The 18,923-nt window shown below is 36.1% G+C and overlaps 1 protein-coding gene across 1 annotated transcript; it reads right to left on the bottom strand.

The window, feature by feature from the left end:
- Positions 1-2,941: 2,941 nt before the first annotated feature.
- On the bottom strand, positions 2,942-11,063 carry LOC128219721 (pituitary homeobox x-like). Its single transcript, XM_052927664.1, has 3 exons — positions 10,544-11,063; positions 5,564-5,766; positions 2,942-4,259 (listed from the first exon to the last, which is right to left on the bottom strand). Exons 1-3 carry the CDS (start codon positions 10,725-10,727, stop codon positions 3,729-3,731), a joined length of 918 nt encoding a protein of 305 aa, XP_052783624.1. The 5' UTR covers positions 10,728-11,063; the 3' UTR covers positions 2,942-3,728.
- Between the last annotated feature and the right edge of the window lie 7,860 nt (positions 11,064-18,923).

The following is an 18,923-nucleotide window of genomic DNA, read 5'->3' on the forward strand; positions in this document are numbered from 1 at the left end:
TGTGATATTCCCTCAATGTATTATCATCCGAGACTACTGCACACTACATGTGATATTCCCTTAATGTACTATCATCAGAGACTACTGCACACTACATGTGATATTCCCTTAATGTACTATCATCAGAGACTACTGCACACTACATGTGATATCTCCTTAATGTACTATCATCAGAGACTACTGCACATTACATGTGATATCTCCTTAATGTACTATCATCAGAGACTACTGCACACTACATGTGATATCTCCTTAATGTACTATCATCAGAGACTACTGCACACTACATGTGATATTCCCTTAATGTACTATCATCAGAGACTACTGCACACTACTTGTGATATTCCCTTAATGTACTATCATCAGAGACTACTGCACACTACATGTGATATCCCCTTAATGTACTATCATCAGAGACTACTGCACACTACATGTGATATCTCCTTAATGTACTATCATCAGAGACTACTGCACACTACATGTGATATTCCCTTAATGTACTATCATCAGAGACAACTGCACGCTACATGTGATATTCCCTTAATGTACTATCATCAGAGACAACTGCACACTACTTGTGATATTCCCTCAATGTATTATCATCCGAGACTACTGCACACTACATGTGATATTCCCTTAATGTACTATCATCAGAGACTGCTGCACACTACAGGTGATATTCCCTTAATGCACTATCATCAGAGACTGCTGCACACTACTTGTGATATCCCCAACATGTACTATCATCAGAGACTACTGCACACTACTTGTGATATCCCCTACATATACTATCATCAGAGACTACTGCACACTACATGTGATATCTCCTTAATGTACTATCATCAGAGACTACTGCACACTACTTGTGATATCCCCTACATATACTGTCATCAGAGACTACTGCACACTACATGTGATATCTCCTTAATGTACTATCATCAGAGACTACTGCACACTACTTGCGATATCCCCTACATGTACTATCATCAGAGACTAATGCACACTACATGTGATATCTCCTTAATGTAATATCATCCGAGACTACTGCACACTACATGTGATATCCCCTTAATGTACTATCATCAGAGACTACTGCACACTACATGTGATATTTCCTTAATGTACTATCATCAGAGACTACTGCACACTACATGTGATATCTCCTTAATGTCCTATCATCAGAGACTACTGCACACTACATGTGATATCTCCTTAATGTAATATCATCCGAGACTACTGCACACTACATGTGATATCCCCTTAATGTACTATCATCAGAGACTTCTGCACACTACATGTGATATCCCCTTCATGTAATATCATCCGAGACTACTTCACACTACTTGTGATATCCCCTTAATGTACTATCATCAGAGACTACTGCACACTACATGTGACACCCCATTCATGTACTATCATCCGATACTACTGTATACTACATGTGACATCCCTTCCATGTTATATCATCTGAGACTACTGCACACTACATGTGATATTTTATTCATGTAATATCATCCGAGACTACTGCACACTTCATGTGATATCCCCTTCATGTAATATTCTCCGAGACTACTGTACACTACTTGTGATATCCCCTTCATGTAATATCATCCGAGACTACTGCAAACTACTTGTAATATCCCCTTAATGTACTATCATCAGAGACTACTGCACACTACATGTGTTATCTAATTCATGTTTTATCATCCGAGACTACTGCACACTACATGTGATATCCCATTTATGTAATATCATCCGAGACAACTACACGTTACAAGTGGCATCCCCTTAATGTACTATCCTTCAAAACTACTGCACACTATCAGTGATATCTCCTTAATGTAATATCAATATTACTGCACATTACATGTGATATCCCCTTCATTTAGAAACTTCCGGAACTACTGCATATTACATTTGATATCCACTCTATGTAATATCATCCAAGACTCCTGAACATTGCAAGTGATATCCCTTTCATGTAGTATCATCCGCAGACTACTACACATAACATATGATATTCCCTTCATGCTATATTATCTGAGACTACAGAACATGACATGTGATATCTCTTTCATGTACTATCATCCGGGACCACAGCACACTACATGTAATATTCACTTTATATCATATCATTCGAGACTTCTACACATGACATGTGCTATCTCTTTCATGAACTATCATCCGAGACTACTGCACATTATATGTGATATCCACTTTTTGTCATATTATCCGAGACTACTGCACACTTCATGTGATATCTCCTTCATGTAATATCATCCGAGACTACTGCACATTACTTGTGATATCCCCTTCAAGTACTATCATCCGTGACTACTACACATATAATGTGATATCCCCTTTAGGTAATTGCATCCGAGACAACTACACATAACATGTGATATCCCCTTTATGTAATTGCATCCGAGACTACTACAAATAACATATGATATCCCCTTCATGTAATACCATCCGAGAATATTCAACTTTGCTTCGGATATCCCCTTCATGCAATAGCATCCGAGACTACTGCACATTATATGTGAGATCCCCTTCTTTAAGAGCATATGATATGCCTTCTTTTAATGGCATCCATGACTACTGCACATTACATGTGATACCCGTTCTTTAAGAGAGCATGTGATATGCCTTCTTTTACTGGCATCCATGACTACTGCACATTACATAATTATGATATTCCCTTCAAGCAATAGCTTCCAAATCTACTGCACATTACATAATTTTATGATATGCCTTCTTTTAATAGCATCCATGACTTTTACACATTCACACTTCCAGTGAGACAGTATGTACAGTTGATTCCTTTACTGCAACTTCCATTGGGCTTACGTTAGCAGAGCTTTCCTTTGCCCAAGGTCTTAGTTTTTTTATTTCATTGCATGCGTTTTTTAATAAAATGTTCTACAAACATAACAGTATATATTGTTTGATCTCTTTTATTCACAATTTTATATTTCTATACAAATGCTAAATAAATATTCTGCACATTTTCATGGCCTGACTGTAGAATATTTTTTCATGCAGTAAATACTGTTTACAATATAAATGAACATATCTATCGGAAACGCTATAATTTTAGATAACAACATGAACTCAATGTACTTTTACAGTCAAGCCAGGAAAACGTCCACAATGATTTTTTTCTCTGGATACCAAACACTCAACAAATAAACCATCATTCAAGCACATTTCAAGTGAAAAAGTAAGAACACATAAACAATTATATATAAAAATGTAACGTAGTTAAAACAATGAAAAATCATGAAAAATGTCTTACTTCCGGTTTAACTATTCGATACCCTCGGCTATCGTCGTTAAGTTTGGAAGACGTCACTCAATTGCAACATCTTGTTAAGTCCTTTTGCAATGTCAGTTTGTGCTTTTGACAGGGCACACACATTGAAATCATGTAAACAGAAAATGCCAGTGCAACTCTTACCGAAGAGCCTAATACGTAAATGCAGCGCATCACTGAAATGCACGTTTCGTTATTGTTCGAACCAACACTGTGTACTAGATAAGTGTTCCCATGGCCACATAAGAGACAGCTGGGCACTAATTGTGTGGACCTTGCAAGCAAGTTTCTTTCAGTTTATATCCACGATCAGATCTATAAAATTTTCGCGCGGCTCAGATCTCTGTTAACATATTCACATAAATAATCACTATCAGAATGTATTACCCCACGGCCGGTGTGTAAGCGGCCATCAGACAGTGCCGGTGTTGCCGACGCTGGCGTACTGACACGCGGACAGCGACTGCTGGCGGGGCGACATGGATGGGTATGTGAAGGGGATGGTCGAGTGATGCTTCGCCTTGAGCCGCAGCGCCGCTATACTGTTCGTGCATGTGTCTCTGTTTGGGGTGTAGATGTAGGGCGGCGCCGGGCTGGCGTACGGGCACGGGGAGTTAGGGGTGTTCATGTTGGTTGGAACGGGCGGCACGTTGTTCACCATGCCGGAACTGATGCTGCTCGAAGGAGAGGAGAAGCACATGGGCTGGGAGGGTACCACGGACGACAGGTGCGGGTTCACTGAGTTGAAGCCCCAGGGGAATGACTTGGAGCCCAGGGGACTGGGCACCTTAGTCGCCCATGTGTTGTTGTAGTAGCCATTGTAGAAGCTGTCGTCAAACGTTGGCTGCATCAGTCCGGTAAATTGTGTGCCAAACCCGGTCTTAAACGTCTCCATGTTGCGTTCACGCTTCCTCCATTTTGCGCGTCTGTTCTTGAACCAGACCTACGAAAAGGAAAATGACATTGTAGTAAATTGTAAAATAACCCTCGACATTCTTCAATCTTGTACACATCATGCCTTCCTATACCGACATTTCTGCACCATGTTGGAGTAATTGTTGCGTAATAAGCATGGCATAGATAAAAGGAAAATACGAATAGCCGGGATGTTTGGGTAGTTTTCATTTGCCTGGTGCTAGGTATTATGGCAGGCCTAATTACGGGGTGTTTCTTGTTAACGAATATCTTTGTATCTAATTTTTTGACAGTTTTTCCAATGTATATATCAACCGATCCCAGCATGAAACTTAAGTTTTAGGCACTTGAGCACACTATTTTTTGTGTTATCTTTTAATCCGCAGCGAGAATTTTCGATCCGGGTGAACTTTCCCTGCGGCACGTTAAGTTCTAACAGTCGTGGGGAGCGTTTGCCCTGATTCTTAAGGCTGCATTCAACACGTGCCGAATGGAAATCATGTCCATGCTTATATCGCTAATTTCATACAACCCGCCGCAAATATTTCAATGATAACGGCACTTTTTCAGTATGTGAATTTCCAATGTTTTTATACTAATAAAGACACTTAAGCGTTGTTAGATGGAACGGCAGAAAGTTTTAGAAATAAAATAGCCTTATCTAATTACGCGAATTTCTCAAAATTGTCACCACACTGTGAAAACGATAAAACACGGTCCATGTTAGAGCACACCAGGTTTAACTCCCGAAATTATTGTCGCATCTAATGCGATTATATGGTTAGAACGATCTCAAGACTTGCTAAACAAATATATCACTATTAGTTGCTAATTTTAAGCTAATTTCCCGCCGCTTGAAAATACCAAGCATTTGTTCATCAATGGTGTGGGCTTACGGAAGGCTTAAAATGCACTTATATACAAGATCCCTAGTGAAAGAACCAATTGCAGTTTATGTTTATTGGTAAAGAAACGTCAAGTGAAGAAGTGAAAATAAATTGGATGTTTTGAAAATGCATTTTCGCGTTTAGATTTTCTTAATAAATAAGAATACATCAATAAAATACAGTTTGTAATAATAATGTGATTTATCTACTCAAATCAACGGTTGAAAAAAAACGAAAAGAGGAGAAAGTCTGACAAAAAAACGGAAATAATAAAATAGTATCACAAAGATTTATAATATATTTAAGATATTCAATATCCAACAATTCAATAATTTTATGTAACTTGTTTCTAACACCAACATATGTCTTGCTGCTAGTTCAATACTTTTAAGAATGGGTCACACATAACTAAGCTGTAAGACTGTCAGAAGTAGCGTCTACCTACCCTAACGCGTGCCTCGGTGAGGTTGGTCCAGGCAGAGATCTCCTCACGTGTCGCCATATCCGGGTACCTGTTGCGCGCGAAGGTCGCCTCCAATTCTTGGAGCTGTTGACTCGTGAAATGTGTCCGTTGTCGCCTCTGTCTCTTCTTCTTCTTGTCTTCATCACTCATTTCCGCTTCCGGTTTCATTTTCATATCGGGAGACACTGAAAAGATACCAGATCGTGAAATCTTCAAAACGAAAACTTTGTCTGCAGTATTTTGCAAAGCATCAAAACACTCGACGCAGGTTTTTGAACTGTGCTCATCGTAATTTGAACAAACTATCAAAACACAAGAGCAACCATTCTTCAACTTGAATTAACATTTGCAGAATTACAGAGTCATTGAGGCCAAAGATCTTCTGCAGAAGAACTATCACGCTGCCCCGTGACGTCATCACATTAATACGACCCGTTGGTCTCCAAGAGCAATCGATACTGCCTCTCAGACCTTCTTGAATTTTCCTAGTTTATTAAAAGTGTAACAGACAAAATTGCAAACAAAGCCAGCGACTTTTGTAATAAATAATCATAAGCCAGCACTTGTTCCTCTCTAGCTGATAACCTTAGACTAATGACACTAAAAGGCGCAGCCAAAAATCACAGAGATTGGCAATTGAAGAGACGTTTTGCGGAAATATACGACCCAGGCCACTTTATTTACTATGTAATTTTGAAGAATTTAGTTGTTGAAATATTGGCTTATGTCCGGATGAAATTATTTTCAGTAAATCCTTTGCTTATTTAGTGCGGGTTTGTATGTACATATTATTGTTATTTATTGGAGGGTTTTCTTAACAACAATTCTACTACTCATCGATCAAAGACGTGCACAGTACCTTGTAGAAATGCAATATACAAAATGTGCTGTGTAATAACGAATATATGCTATATATTCTTCCAAAACATGTTTTCCCTGCAATAAACTTGTCAAGTAAAATGTTGATTGCTTGAATTAATAGGCTAAAGTGTGATGAAGGCGCTTGCAAAAAATAAATACGTATCATGTAAATAAGATATTTTTAGGACTATAAATATAATAATAAACTTAACTATTTTTGTTTTACAATTAATTCAATTTTTAAGTAAGATTTTTGGCAGAACAACCTATGGATAACTACAGTTGCATTTATATATAGAACACTTAGTTGTAGTGTACAGTGGTTGTTGTAAGTGATAATAAACCTTATAACAGTCTATACCTTATAAGTTTGACACATTTTAGACCATGTTGGTATTGAAGTTTGTATACTTATATATACAATTTACCATACACAATTTTATTTTTTATATTGACAGCATGTTTATGTTTTTATTTCTTTTAAAGACATGCAAAAATGCCTCAGCCGATTGCTGTATACATTGTAACAGGAACCAGACGTTGGAGACGTGCAACTGATTCTTGTTAAGATTATTACAATTAAAATTATTCGTTTTGCATGTTCATATTTTATGCAGAGATTTTCAAATTAATTTCTGCGGGAGTTTCCGCAAAACATTAGCTTCAAGTAGAAGTCTACTCTTAATCAGTCTATAGTTGCTGTTTGATTTTTAGTCGCTGCCAGTGCATCAAAAGCCTTATTATTGCGGATTTTGTCTGCGGCTGATTATCTGTGCTTGTTGGAATCACTAAGGCGGTCCTCTTAGCTTTATCAATGATATTCCTTGAAATAAAAGCTATTCCCGATCAGATCGAAATCAGTTGAAAAAACATAAAACAAAGCTTTTATAGTTCAAACAAACCGAAGAACTACTCTCAAAGATTTGTTGTGATAGTCGTGCAAAATAACATGAGGTAATGTTCGTTTAATTTAAATTTCGTTTGAAAGAGACAGATTAAAATTACACACGGTACTTATGTTTAATGCAAAAATTAATATTTCTTCGTAGATTAATTTGTAACCCCGTTGATGCGAGCGATTGAAAGTTACGTTTCCATAACGCATCGTCGGTTCCACTTAGATGTCGGCTGCCGGTCTTATTACGAGGCGCCGGCCGTGAGGAATTATTGTGCACGTAGATGGCGCTTTTTAAAGACCACGTGGTGAGGCCCTTCTTGAAATCTCGCTGAGATCTCGGGGAGAGAGTTTTGATACATAATTGGCTAAACCTACGTTATATCAACAACTATTAGCATCAAATTCTGACTGTTTTAACTGCCGAAAGAATTAAATTACAAAATATATGTAGAGAAATTTTGCTATGTTATGACAGAGAAACAAAATAAACAAGTGGAAGGAGAGGGGAAATATTAGTGCCATATTGTGCCAATTTATACAGACTTTCCTCAGCCGAAATCAGGCTGTCAAATATGACTTTACTTGAGAAATAATAAGTAAAAGTATAACATCATTTTGACATGATATTTTCTCACGTCAATATCTGAATTCAGTGTCAAAATATATTAGTTTTAGTTTCTTGAAAACACAACACTCACTGCATGTGAATGATTTGTGAAAATTTGAAAGGAATCGTACAAGTGACTGTGGTAAAACATTGATGAAATAATATTCTTAAGCAAATAATTCAATAGAAAATGGAAATCAATAAACGAACGAACGAACGAACGAAATTCTGAATGAACATTATATTTTTTGTGAAAAAGTGTGCATTAGCCGTGATTTTTGCTCACTATATTTGAAGAAAAAAAACACAATCGATTATTCTGTGTGTGATTTGCGGTTTTATTCATATTTGTTGCAAAGATATTCTTAGTATATTTTAAAAAGACGAGTTTAGCCTCAATTATTAACTTTCCGTTTACCGAAGATTTTTTATTTCAATATGTTTTAGTGTTTGACCATTCAAAACACAAACGTCCGCAGAACTGACAACATCCACTGCCCCTAAATGCGATGTTCCCTCACAGAACGTAAAAATGAGGTCCGTCATGTTACCATAAGAAAAAAAATTTGTTGCCATAAATGAAGCTATTTAAATGCAGATGCATATCGCGTTTGTCCGTAAAAATGGAATAATCTAAATTCTTTTTCTTCTTCATTCATACGCAAGAAGAAAAAAATATGTTATCACATCATATTGTCGGTCTCTGATCATTCTTATCAAATTTGGTACACGGCATCAATTTTCAGAAACCAATTTACTCGACATCTCTGCGATAATCTTTGGCCCAGGGCAATCACAAGACGTATAGGGCCTTTTCCTCCGCAGACGAGAGAAATCAGAAAATATTCATTCCATTTGGAATACAATGCATGAGTTGTATAATTATTATACGGAACATTTTGTATTTAGTTTTTATATGTAACGTCTGTTATTGAATGGGAATATTTATACAAATACATTTGCCGGGTAACAGGTGTTTTTTCTGAGGACTCCAAAAGATTCCTTAAGCGAAAGTAAATATCAATAGATAATGCATTTTAAATAAATAAAAATGCAAAAATGTAGAACTTAAAAAGCTGAAAGCACGAGCGTTCATTTCAGTTGATATAAATACGTATTAAAATAAGTTATTTTGATTTATTATCATTAATATTGTTACAGTAATATTGTGCTACTTTCATTTCGATTGGAAGCAGCAGAAAGCAACATGTAAATTTAACATTATGCAGTAGAAAATATATGAATACGCTTGTGTGTATTTTTGTATTTTTCATAGTTTGCGTCTTAAATGAAGAACACATTGATATTATTTATTGCACATTATATTGGATACATTAGAGGCGAACTAATTAATTATTAAAACTCGGCGAAATGCCTTTTTCTAAACGATCTGTCGAATATAAAATCCATGCTTTTATTTTATAATAAGGTACGTGTCATTATGCGAGGTATATGTTTCATATTTAGACCATAAACAGCAAAATTTATTTATTTGTACATGCATCTTATTCAAATGTACTGTTATTTTCCTGATTTTCGCAGCGTTTTTATTTTTTTATTTATTATTATGAATTAAATTAATCATTTCATGATACACAAATTCTAGAAATATTCTGCAATTATATAATTGTGATCTCCATTTTCAAGCGGTTTTCCCGGTTTGATGTCGCGCGTCTGGTTCTAAAACTTATTACCAGGAATTTCTTGTAAACGGGTCTCATAAAGATATGATCAAAACATTTTACGTATGTTAAAAAATGACAAAAAAATATATACATGGTACACAATGAAAATAATGGGCACTAGTGTATGTCAAGAAAAATAATCATAAAGCGATAGCTAGTGTTTTCCTGCAGTTAAGTTTCGTAAAACATATAAAAAGAGTTTGAAAAGATATGCATTTAACCGCTTCTTCAATTTTGAACTGAATTGTTTTCTTTCTTTTTTTGTTATATTTTTCGTTAAGATTTAATGACAATGCGAACTGGTATTGGCTTGATCATAAGTTATTTCCGTGTACTTTTTGTATTTTACGCAAAAGGATCTGAAATTGAGTTTTGTTTTGTAATAAATGAATGGATGAAATGAAATTCAAACAAAATGTTGTTCATTTTTTAAACATTGCTTATAGCTATTCAACAGTATTTATTAACATAGCATTGATTTGTATCATACCTAAGGTCTTCCCATTTGTTATACATTATGTATACTACATTATTTAAGTGGCCGCCATACCGTGACTTCAGCATGTTTTCCTGCTCTAAAAAGAATAATAACAAAATACAAAATGCAAATCACCAATTGCAGGCTCTAAAATCTTAAGTAAAACATCATGCAAAAACACTTTAATGATTGCGCTAAAGCAAATTCATCATAATATAATTGAAGTCATATACCGGCGACGAAATGTAATGCACTATATTCAAATAACCCTTCAATTACAAAACCAAACCACTGAAAGACCTTTGACAATGTCAATGAATTACAAACATGGGCAATACTAAACCCTGCCATATATGTATGTGTTTTGACGTTGTGTATGGCGGAATTGTCTAAGTGACGTTTTAAACGTAACGTTACGGCGTCCATGACGTACCTGCTGGTTTGACGTCTGACATTTCTCCGGGGGATGAGGTGGTGGAGTCGAAGCTGGTTGTGTGAGCGGTGTGGGAGCTGTCCGGATTTCCGACGGGAATTGTCTCTAGATGCATAGTCCCGGCGGCAGAAGCGGTGGGTCGTACTCCGTCTAGATTGCACAGGCTCTCATTAAAACCATTCATTTACTGCGGTAGACAATCCGCGAACGTGTTCATAGATTTCCTCAGTTCCTAGCACTTACAATGAGGTTTTGTCACTTGTCGGATTAATATCATGGAAACTTTCTCACCAGTTTTATTTGTGAGAAAATTCCTGTCGCGCGTAATTATGAAGTCACTTTTAAATGAAGAGTCCTTAGTTATAATTACCCCAAACCTCTTGAAATGCACTCCAATGAAATGTTTCACTGATTCCTAGTAATAAAGTGAATAGGTTGAGACATGAACACATCCAGAATAAGCATATAGATGTAAAGACGACTGGAACTTGTGAAATATGTTTACAGAAGCTTAAACTGTGATCAGCAATGGATAAATCGACTCTTTATCAAGACGTTACAAATTTCAGCCATTATCATCCACTCGGATTGATGACGTCACTATAGAATGAGTTAACGCGCTGCCTATCCCTCCGCCCTCGGCTTAAAGTAGCCAATGGAATCCTTCCAATACCGTCTCTGCTTAGGTTGGAGAAGAAAATTTGCATATTATGCCCAAACTTATCGAAACGGACCGTCGCTACTGGTGGAAAACTTTATCTTGAACACAAACTATCAGAAGCTTGATAATTGGAGCGAACAATAAAGAAAATATTTTCGAGAAGTCCTTGCTAATGCTCTGGGCGTAGAAATGGTTTGGTAATAAGTCCGTTTCAAAGCTTTTTGGTTTAGCAAAGATTTCATAATAACACTTTAAACAAATGAATTTGGTTTATGCGATTTAAGGAATATCATGTTATATGATGTCAAATAAAACTCCACAAATATATATGCGGAATTTATGGCACGAAAATTGATATCTATAATTAAGATTTTTGGACTATTTGCAAATTAGAAAGATGTAAAGATTTAAGTGTAAATCATTTCGGTTAAATTATTGCAAAATATTTCACACCGCCCTGATATGTATTTAACTTGTTTCATGTGTTAATAAGAAATTCATAATTTGTTTCAGAAATATTTTTGTTACATATATTTAATTAATAAAGCCATGTTTTTTTAAAAAGAATATTCAAGACCCCTTTCAAACCACGCATATTTCTTTTGTGTATACCCTTAGCCAAAAGAAGAGGTTTTATTGAGATGCTTTTAATGCAGAAAAAATGTCCTCTATCCGTAATCATCAAACCTTTGCCATTGACTTGTTACAAAGGATGCTACGTTAAGTCAGCCAAAACAATAAATGTTCTGTTCTCTGGTTTACTATTCATAGTGACAATTCCATAAGAAGATACCACATTATTGTAGTATTATATTTCAGTAGTCAAACTATTTCATGTTTCAATCTCTTTTCCACGTTTAGTACCAAGTAGATGGGTGAAGAAAAGGGGGTTTGGTGGGGGTGGGGGTCGGTTGTTTCCTGATAATCATTCAGAAACGTTGTCAAACTATACATAATTAAATCATGTCTGGAAGATCGATTGAAGTAGATCCATAATTAGCATTTATATAAATCGTCATAAAATATATATTTCGTTTCACAGTTTTTCATAAAATGTAATAAGATAATTATCTGTCTGTAATTATCAAAAGGTGTACTAATTGAATCAAGCACTCGCTAAAAGACTACTTGTAGCGGGTGTTTAGCGCCGCAAGTTTTCTAATTTGTTCACACGTCAACGTGAAAACCGGAGATAGGGAATCAACTTGTAAAAATATTATCTGATGCCTGATTTATGTGGACAAACGGTTCTAAATAACAAATCAAAACACAACGATTAAGGTGTAATACAATCGGATTAGTGATAGGTATGGCTCGAAAGTTGGTACATTTTCACCCACGGAATGACATTAAAGCGGTCTGCCGAATGTGTTTACGCAGGCGCAGTAATACGGGCAATTCGCCGCTCTAATTGCAATTTGGACGGTCACGGTACCGAATGGGACACCCCACGATTCGGTAGCGCACACAAGGTGATCATAATTAATGACCTTAAGTGTTTTTGACTTGTCAAATACCCCACACTACAATGATTCTTTAACGCAATAATTCTATTAATATGATTTACATTATGCTTGCACAAATTAATATAAAAAAGTAATCTTGATAGACTCCTTGTATATTAATGGAAACCAGGTAATGCACAAGGTAACACAAGTAGCCACGTCTGTTAAAGCAATACTGTTTCGTATGTTCATATCCTTAATAATAAAATGCATACCCGGCAAGTGGGCCAAAGTACAGTTTGCAAGCTTGTTTTGTATAGTCTATGGAAATGTCAACATTATATGACAAAATTTCAAAAACAAATTTATCATTTTTATTTTAATATCTTTATCTTTCGAAGGAAACACGCTTTAGATTCTCCTGGGATACAGACAATTGATTGCTGAGAGACTGTTACGATATTTACTATATTTGAAACATTATTAAATCAATTATCAAGCTTGTTTGCTTGTGGATTCGACAATATTTATATATTTTGACATCGGCCATGACGGCACAATATATTGCCTTTCACAAATTTATGAAAATCGATTTTGAAGCAAGGAGGATTTAATTTTACACATTGGGGCTTATCTAGCAGATAAGATAGCGTGAAGTGATTCTGTTTATCATATTGCATTAAATGGCCAAAGAAAGGATCACCTGCCAATAAAAATACTTACTTACATTTGATATCTAGTAATGAAAAGAAAAAAAGCACACACACAAATTAATAAGACCATAAATTCATGACATCTAGTTAATACTTCAAGTCCTGTATAGCGTGAAACGCGTCAAGAAAATCTAAATCATCACGGTTACAATACTTATATAACCAATATTAAAAAAACGTACCAATTTAAAATGGCCACCATCTAAATTGTCATAGTCATTCATTAATAGGGATTAAAAATTAAGTAAAATATAAGCGGCATAGGAAAGTAATTACAGATTTTTCCTATTTTGATACTTTCGAACTGAGTGACACATTACAAGTAGCAAGTTAAAAATGGGTGTTTCAACAATTTTCCAGTACATGCAAGTTGAAAGTCTTAATCTATATCTTTGTCACAAATTTTGTTGACAAAATCAGGAACATTAACAGATTGTATCAACTTGGGAGAAATTGTGCGGAACAAATGTGGATCCGACGGTCGTTAGAGGCACTGGGGACGTTCCGTGTCACATTAACGTTGTTACGGCAAATACGACACTGCTAGCTATAAATGAAGACGGATGTCGCAGAAACCAGGGGACCCTATTTAAATGAATGATTTCAGGAGAGGAATCTTAATAAACTTCAATATTCCGGGCTGGTATTTGTAGCCAAATCGTCCCTTTCCGTTCTAAGAGGAGCGGTGAAGATTTATTGTCAATATATTCGCCTGTCTTTTGGGAACTTGTAACGGACCGATGTGTCTCATGTTAGATTTTTGAAAGATGGGATGATTTTACCACAGGGGGTGGGGTAATTTTGTCAAATATCCCCGTTATCTTCTCAACAAAGGTCAATCAAGTTAAACGGCTCATCTGGCAGTCACGAGGCACATTTAGTGCGCGCTTTTCATTACCCTCCCTCCTGCTGATAGAAAATATTTATTTTAATTTATCTCTAAACACATAATTTGCATTTTTAAAATATAAAACATAAATGCTGTCTAGAGGAATTAGAAAAGAATTTAATGAGCTTAGTTCGATTTTGGAGTCGTGTCGACCCTTTGAGGTATATCCGATTAGCACAAGCCGCATCCTTTTGTGATAGGACATCGGAAAAGTAACGAATTTCATTTGCAGCAAAAGGAGGATTAACTGACGGAATGACAGTTCAAAACAGGCTTCAAGAATATTTGATAGATTTGGTTGAATTCAATATGAAATAAATTGTTTGTTTGGGCATGGCGAATTGACAATGATAGTGGCATACGATGGCACTCAGACCGGTATTATTCTCGCTCGAGATGCAGAAAATGTGGTCGAGCATTGTCAGGCCAAGATGAATGGATGATTCCCTCGAGATCACGTGACGACAGACGCACGCGCCCTCCACGCGCGCCGGGCTCGCGACACCATCGTAACATAATCAAGAATGCTCACAATCTGAAGGAAAATTAGCGAAATATTTCAGGGTAAAGCAATTTGTCTTCCGTTGGTTGTTCTAACAAACAAAAGATTGTTATCTTAACCAAACTTACAAAGTTCCCAGCGCAAAACGTTTTGAGTCTGTGACCTCTTAACGTAATAAAAAAAAATCACACAAAACATGATAAATAATACTTCATGTACAAGTATCATGGTTTATAAAGTAAATGAAATGATTAAAAAACAAACAAATGTTTAATCAACTTTGACCGTATTGGCCAGCGTACTCTTTGTTGTTGCTTGTTACAGATGCAATGTCAATGCCAGGTCACGGTCATGAGTACTATCTGGCATAATACTCTGCCGCAGCGTAAATGCACTTTATTTTGCAATACATTTAAGTTTCATTTCAGTTATAAATATTTTTAACAGAACAGAACATAATTATTTTGACTTAAGCATTACGAGTTCATCGTCATTAACCAATTGAATAGTAATTTTAAAAATACTCAATTTTTAAATTCAATATTAACCGATGTTTTAGGTGACGTTTACTTATTGATTTAATCGCTTATTTTGGGGTGTTCATATTCAATATGAAACGGGATTATTTACGTTAGCATTTATTTGGAGGTCTGTCTGAAATTAGACGTCGCCTATTTGCGATATGTAGGCGTGATCGTTGAATTTCCATAAAGACATCCAAATAAACGATGACTTATACGTACGTTCTGTATAGGTGAACCACCGGTCTGGAATCAGTCAAACTATATTCAACCAATCTACCCACTTTCTTATTCTAAAGCAAGAACTAAACAGTCTGTAATTTTGTATTCAGTTTGGATCAGGGAACAATGGAATCAGAGTACATGCAAATCCTATTTCTCTTTGAACATTCTGACTGATACTTAAACTTAAATCCCACTGTACAAAGTTAAGGGACCATTTTCAGGGATTTGTAGCGACAGACTTTCAGCATATTTAAGCACAAACAAACATTTTAGGCTGACATAAAGTTAACATTAGTATGCAGAAACGGCTTATGTGAGCTCTCTGAGACGATACATTTTATTCCGATTTGCAATCAACTTCTGAAGAGCCAAGGTTTGGTAACGTGAAGCTAATTTGCATTATAAAGGGTACTCAAGTGCAAGTCCTTGTTTGGTGCCTTCCAAGAAAATTTGGAACATTATAAAGACAATAACGGCCCACTTATGGGGAACGGCTCTTTCACCGTTACTAAATATTTCGATTTGTAGGAACTGTGTAACGAAAAACTGACATTACGACTGTGTTTAGGACAACATGACTCGTCTGTACAAGTAAAAATATTGTTGCTATATGGAAAATAAGCGCTATCTGCAAGTTAAATTATTCATCTTTTAAATACATAAATATTTGTATCGTGGGCTCTTACAGAAATGGCGGGATTTGTTTATTGTACTTGCATGGTTATTTGCTATAAAATGCTTTCCCACAAAATGGTATCAATCTGTAAACAAAATAATAACACCATGCTTTAAATTCTTTCAGGAGCTTTTAATTTAGTTAACCCATACGTAAAACGTTTTTCAACTTATTTAAGACTTTCTAACACCGGTGTTATGTGGGAAAACACTTGAGAGTGTTATGACCACTTCCATGAACAGATCCAGTGCGATCATACACCCCGCGGACAGTAGATCACCAGCATGTTTAGCCACTTGTCCAGGGACCGTTAATGTCGGGCACCTGGCGATTCACTCCCGCCCCTGTCCGGCAACCTGGGATGCCCCAGCACGTGAAATCGTCCGCCATTATCGTTAATTTCTTATTTAACGTCCTCGTCGGATTAACCCTCATGTAAGAATGCGTGAGCAGGCGTCCGGAAGTCTGGACGTCAAGTATGTCCTTGTACGGCCAATGCGCATGTAAACACCCCCTTCCGCTGAAAAGAAAATGCACGCATACAGAACCGCTGGCATTATTTTTACAGAGGTTTTCATAATTTAAACCAGATATAAAGCAACGATTTTATTACAAAATCACAAAACAATACTTTTTGCCCACTTCTGCCTCCGACAATAAGATATAAGTTTTAAAATGAAACTTCATATCGGGAATGTGCCTAATTACATCAATTGAATTTATTTCCGCAAAGCCGCACGAAGAATTAGCATTCGTCAAATTCACGAGCATTGCACCTGCATGGCTGTTTCTAAGAAATGCATTATGATATTTTAATGACAGTCATCTCTTTTAATATTTCTTACTTTTGCATCTTAGCGGCGTAATGAAAGGCATGGGCTGTTAGTAATATCTTTCTTCTCTTAACATCATTGGTATAAGAAAAAGGCGTTTCGGTGTATTTAATTAATAAAAGGGGGAATTACGCTTTCAGCCCCCTTTTATAATGATCATACATTTATATTCTCTATAATGATACACGAACTCCCACCAATTTCGTTAACATTTGCGGTATTAATGCCTCTGGGATGATTCCAAATAGTCTTGCTGTAGACATATATGATTCCTTAGAAATTCCTGCACCCTGAGAGGGATTAGGGGAAGAAAGAAAGTGAGAGAATAAAACTGAAAGTACTAATTGGAAACTTCACATGGTAGGAATTTGTAAGCGCGCTTCAGTAATGATTCCAACGAAGAACTTAATGGCGTTTATGACCATTATTTAATGCAATCAAAACTATACACAAACATCTTACCATTATACGTTCACATAAAGCAAGCATATAAAGAAAATAAAACATTCCATCAAAGAGACACGGCCCCTTTGCGTGTCGCCAAATTAGCAGCAGTGCTGGCTCTAGTTTGATGTATTTAATTTATTCATTACTTTTATGAACTAAAACTAGGGACAACATTGCCAATGTAAATATTTTGATGTACATTATGCGTTCATCTTTAAGAAACCTTATATCAATATGAGGACAGTGAACTTATACCAACTATATACTTGTAGTCTAGACAAGTGCTGTTCAAAATTAGAGTACAACATTGACTAATCGAGGGAGTTACTTTGCAGTTATTACAATAGGGAGTGCCATTGTGCTTTTAAAATTAGAGCGTAATAAAAACAATAAAGCAGTACAGTCTCATAATAATTAATTCTATCATGATTAACAAAATGAAAAAAACAACAGAAAAAAACAAAAAAAAACAAAACGTCCCTGTGTAAGCTCGAAACACCAACCTTTCGGTTTTTAGAGCACGAGACTCTTAATCTCGGGGTCGTGGGTTCGAGCCCCATGTTGGGCGTTATACTTTTAATTGTTACGTTAATTATCAATCAACAGCGTTGCACAGACACATATAGAAACATAGTTGAGATATAAAGCTTACTGCTTCGAACAATGACGTATTTTTGATACTGTTGAAAGTTCATCTGGTGACATACACAGCTGCGGAACAAAAATCTTGAATATTTTTTGTTTTATACATGCATTTGGAAAATATGACCGAGAACCATTTTAATGAGCAGGAATCCATATTTTTGATAACACTTTATTAACTAACGTTTCCTACGTATTTCATATGAAACCTAATCATGTTCAAGTTCATTATGTAGGGAATTCTAGAAATGCAAGTACGCAAAGTCCACATCAACTTTGAAAGTTCAATATTTTCCTTCACGTTAAGCGAACAGAAAGGTATCTCGTGTTTCCTACAAGCTTCAACGTGTGATATGAATGTCTGAACCAAGACGTTTTGACTAGATGCCTGGAATCACATGTCCAAATTCAGCGCAACCCGGTAAAATCTCTTCACACAAAAGTCATACTATTTAACGACAAAATACACCGCGCACTTTTAGCTTGCCGAAAATATATCAATTAAACGCACATCAATACTAAGAAGAACAAACAATGTCGAGAGTATATCCTGGACCGCAGCACACGGGAACTTACAAGTATGAAGAAAACTTAAAATAAAACTATCACTGTAACTAGAATTACATAACTACGCTCATTCCACGAAGAAAATCCTTTTCGGCTATGACCGCCATTTGACCGCAGACGCAGAAAATGTTAAACCCTGCGGTATTTACAACATGCATGTTCATTGCGTTTCACATGGAGAAAAGCCTCAATCGAAATGAAACAGCTCGGGAAATACATTTTAATATTTTACATTCAATATGTGATCTTGCACTAACGA

The sequence above is a fragment of the Mya arenaria genome, chromosome 2 (genome assembly GCF_026914265.1).
Source record: "Mya arenaria isolate MELC-2E11 chromosome 2, ASM2691426v1".
NCBI lineage: Eukaryota > Metazoa > Mollusca > Bivalvia > Myida > Myidae > Mya > Mya arenaria.

What these genes read in the sequence shown, in the direction of transcription:
- LOC128219721 (XM_052927664.1), bottom strand. Translation starts at nt 10,727, where the DNA reads ATGAATGGTTTTAATGAGAGCCTGTGCAATCTAGACGGAGTACGACCC. An exon ending in GTCAGACGTCAAACCAGCAG is followed by an intron (nt 5,767 to 10,543) that starts GTACGTCATGGA and finishes GTATCTTTTCAG; the next exon opens with TGTCTCCCGATATGAAAATG. An exon ending in TCACCGAGGCACGCGTTAGG is followed by an intron (nt 4,260 to 5,563) that starts GTAGGTAGACGC and finishes TCCTTTTCGTAG; the next exon opens with GTCTGGTTCAAGAACAGACG.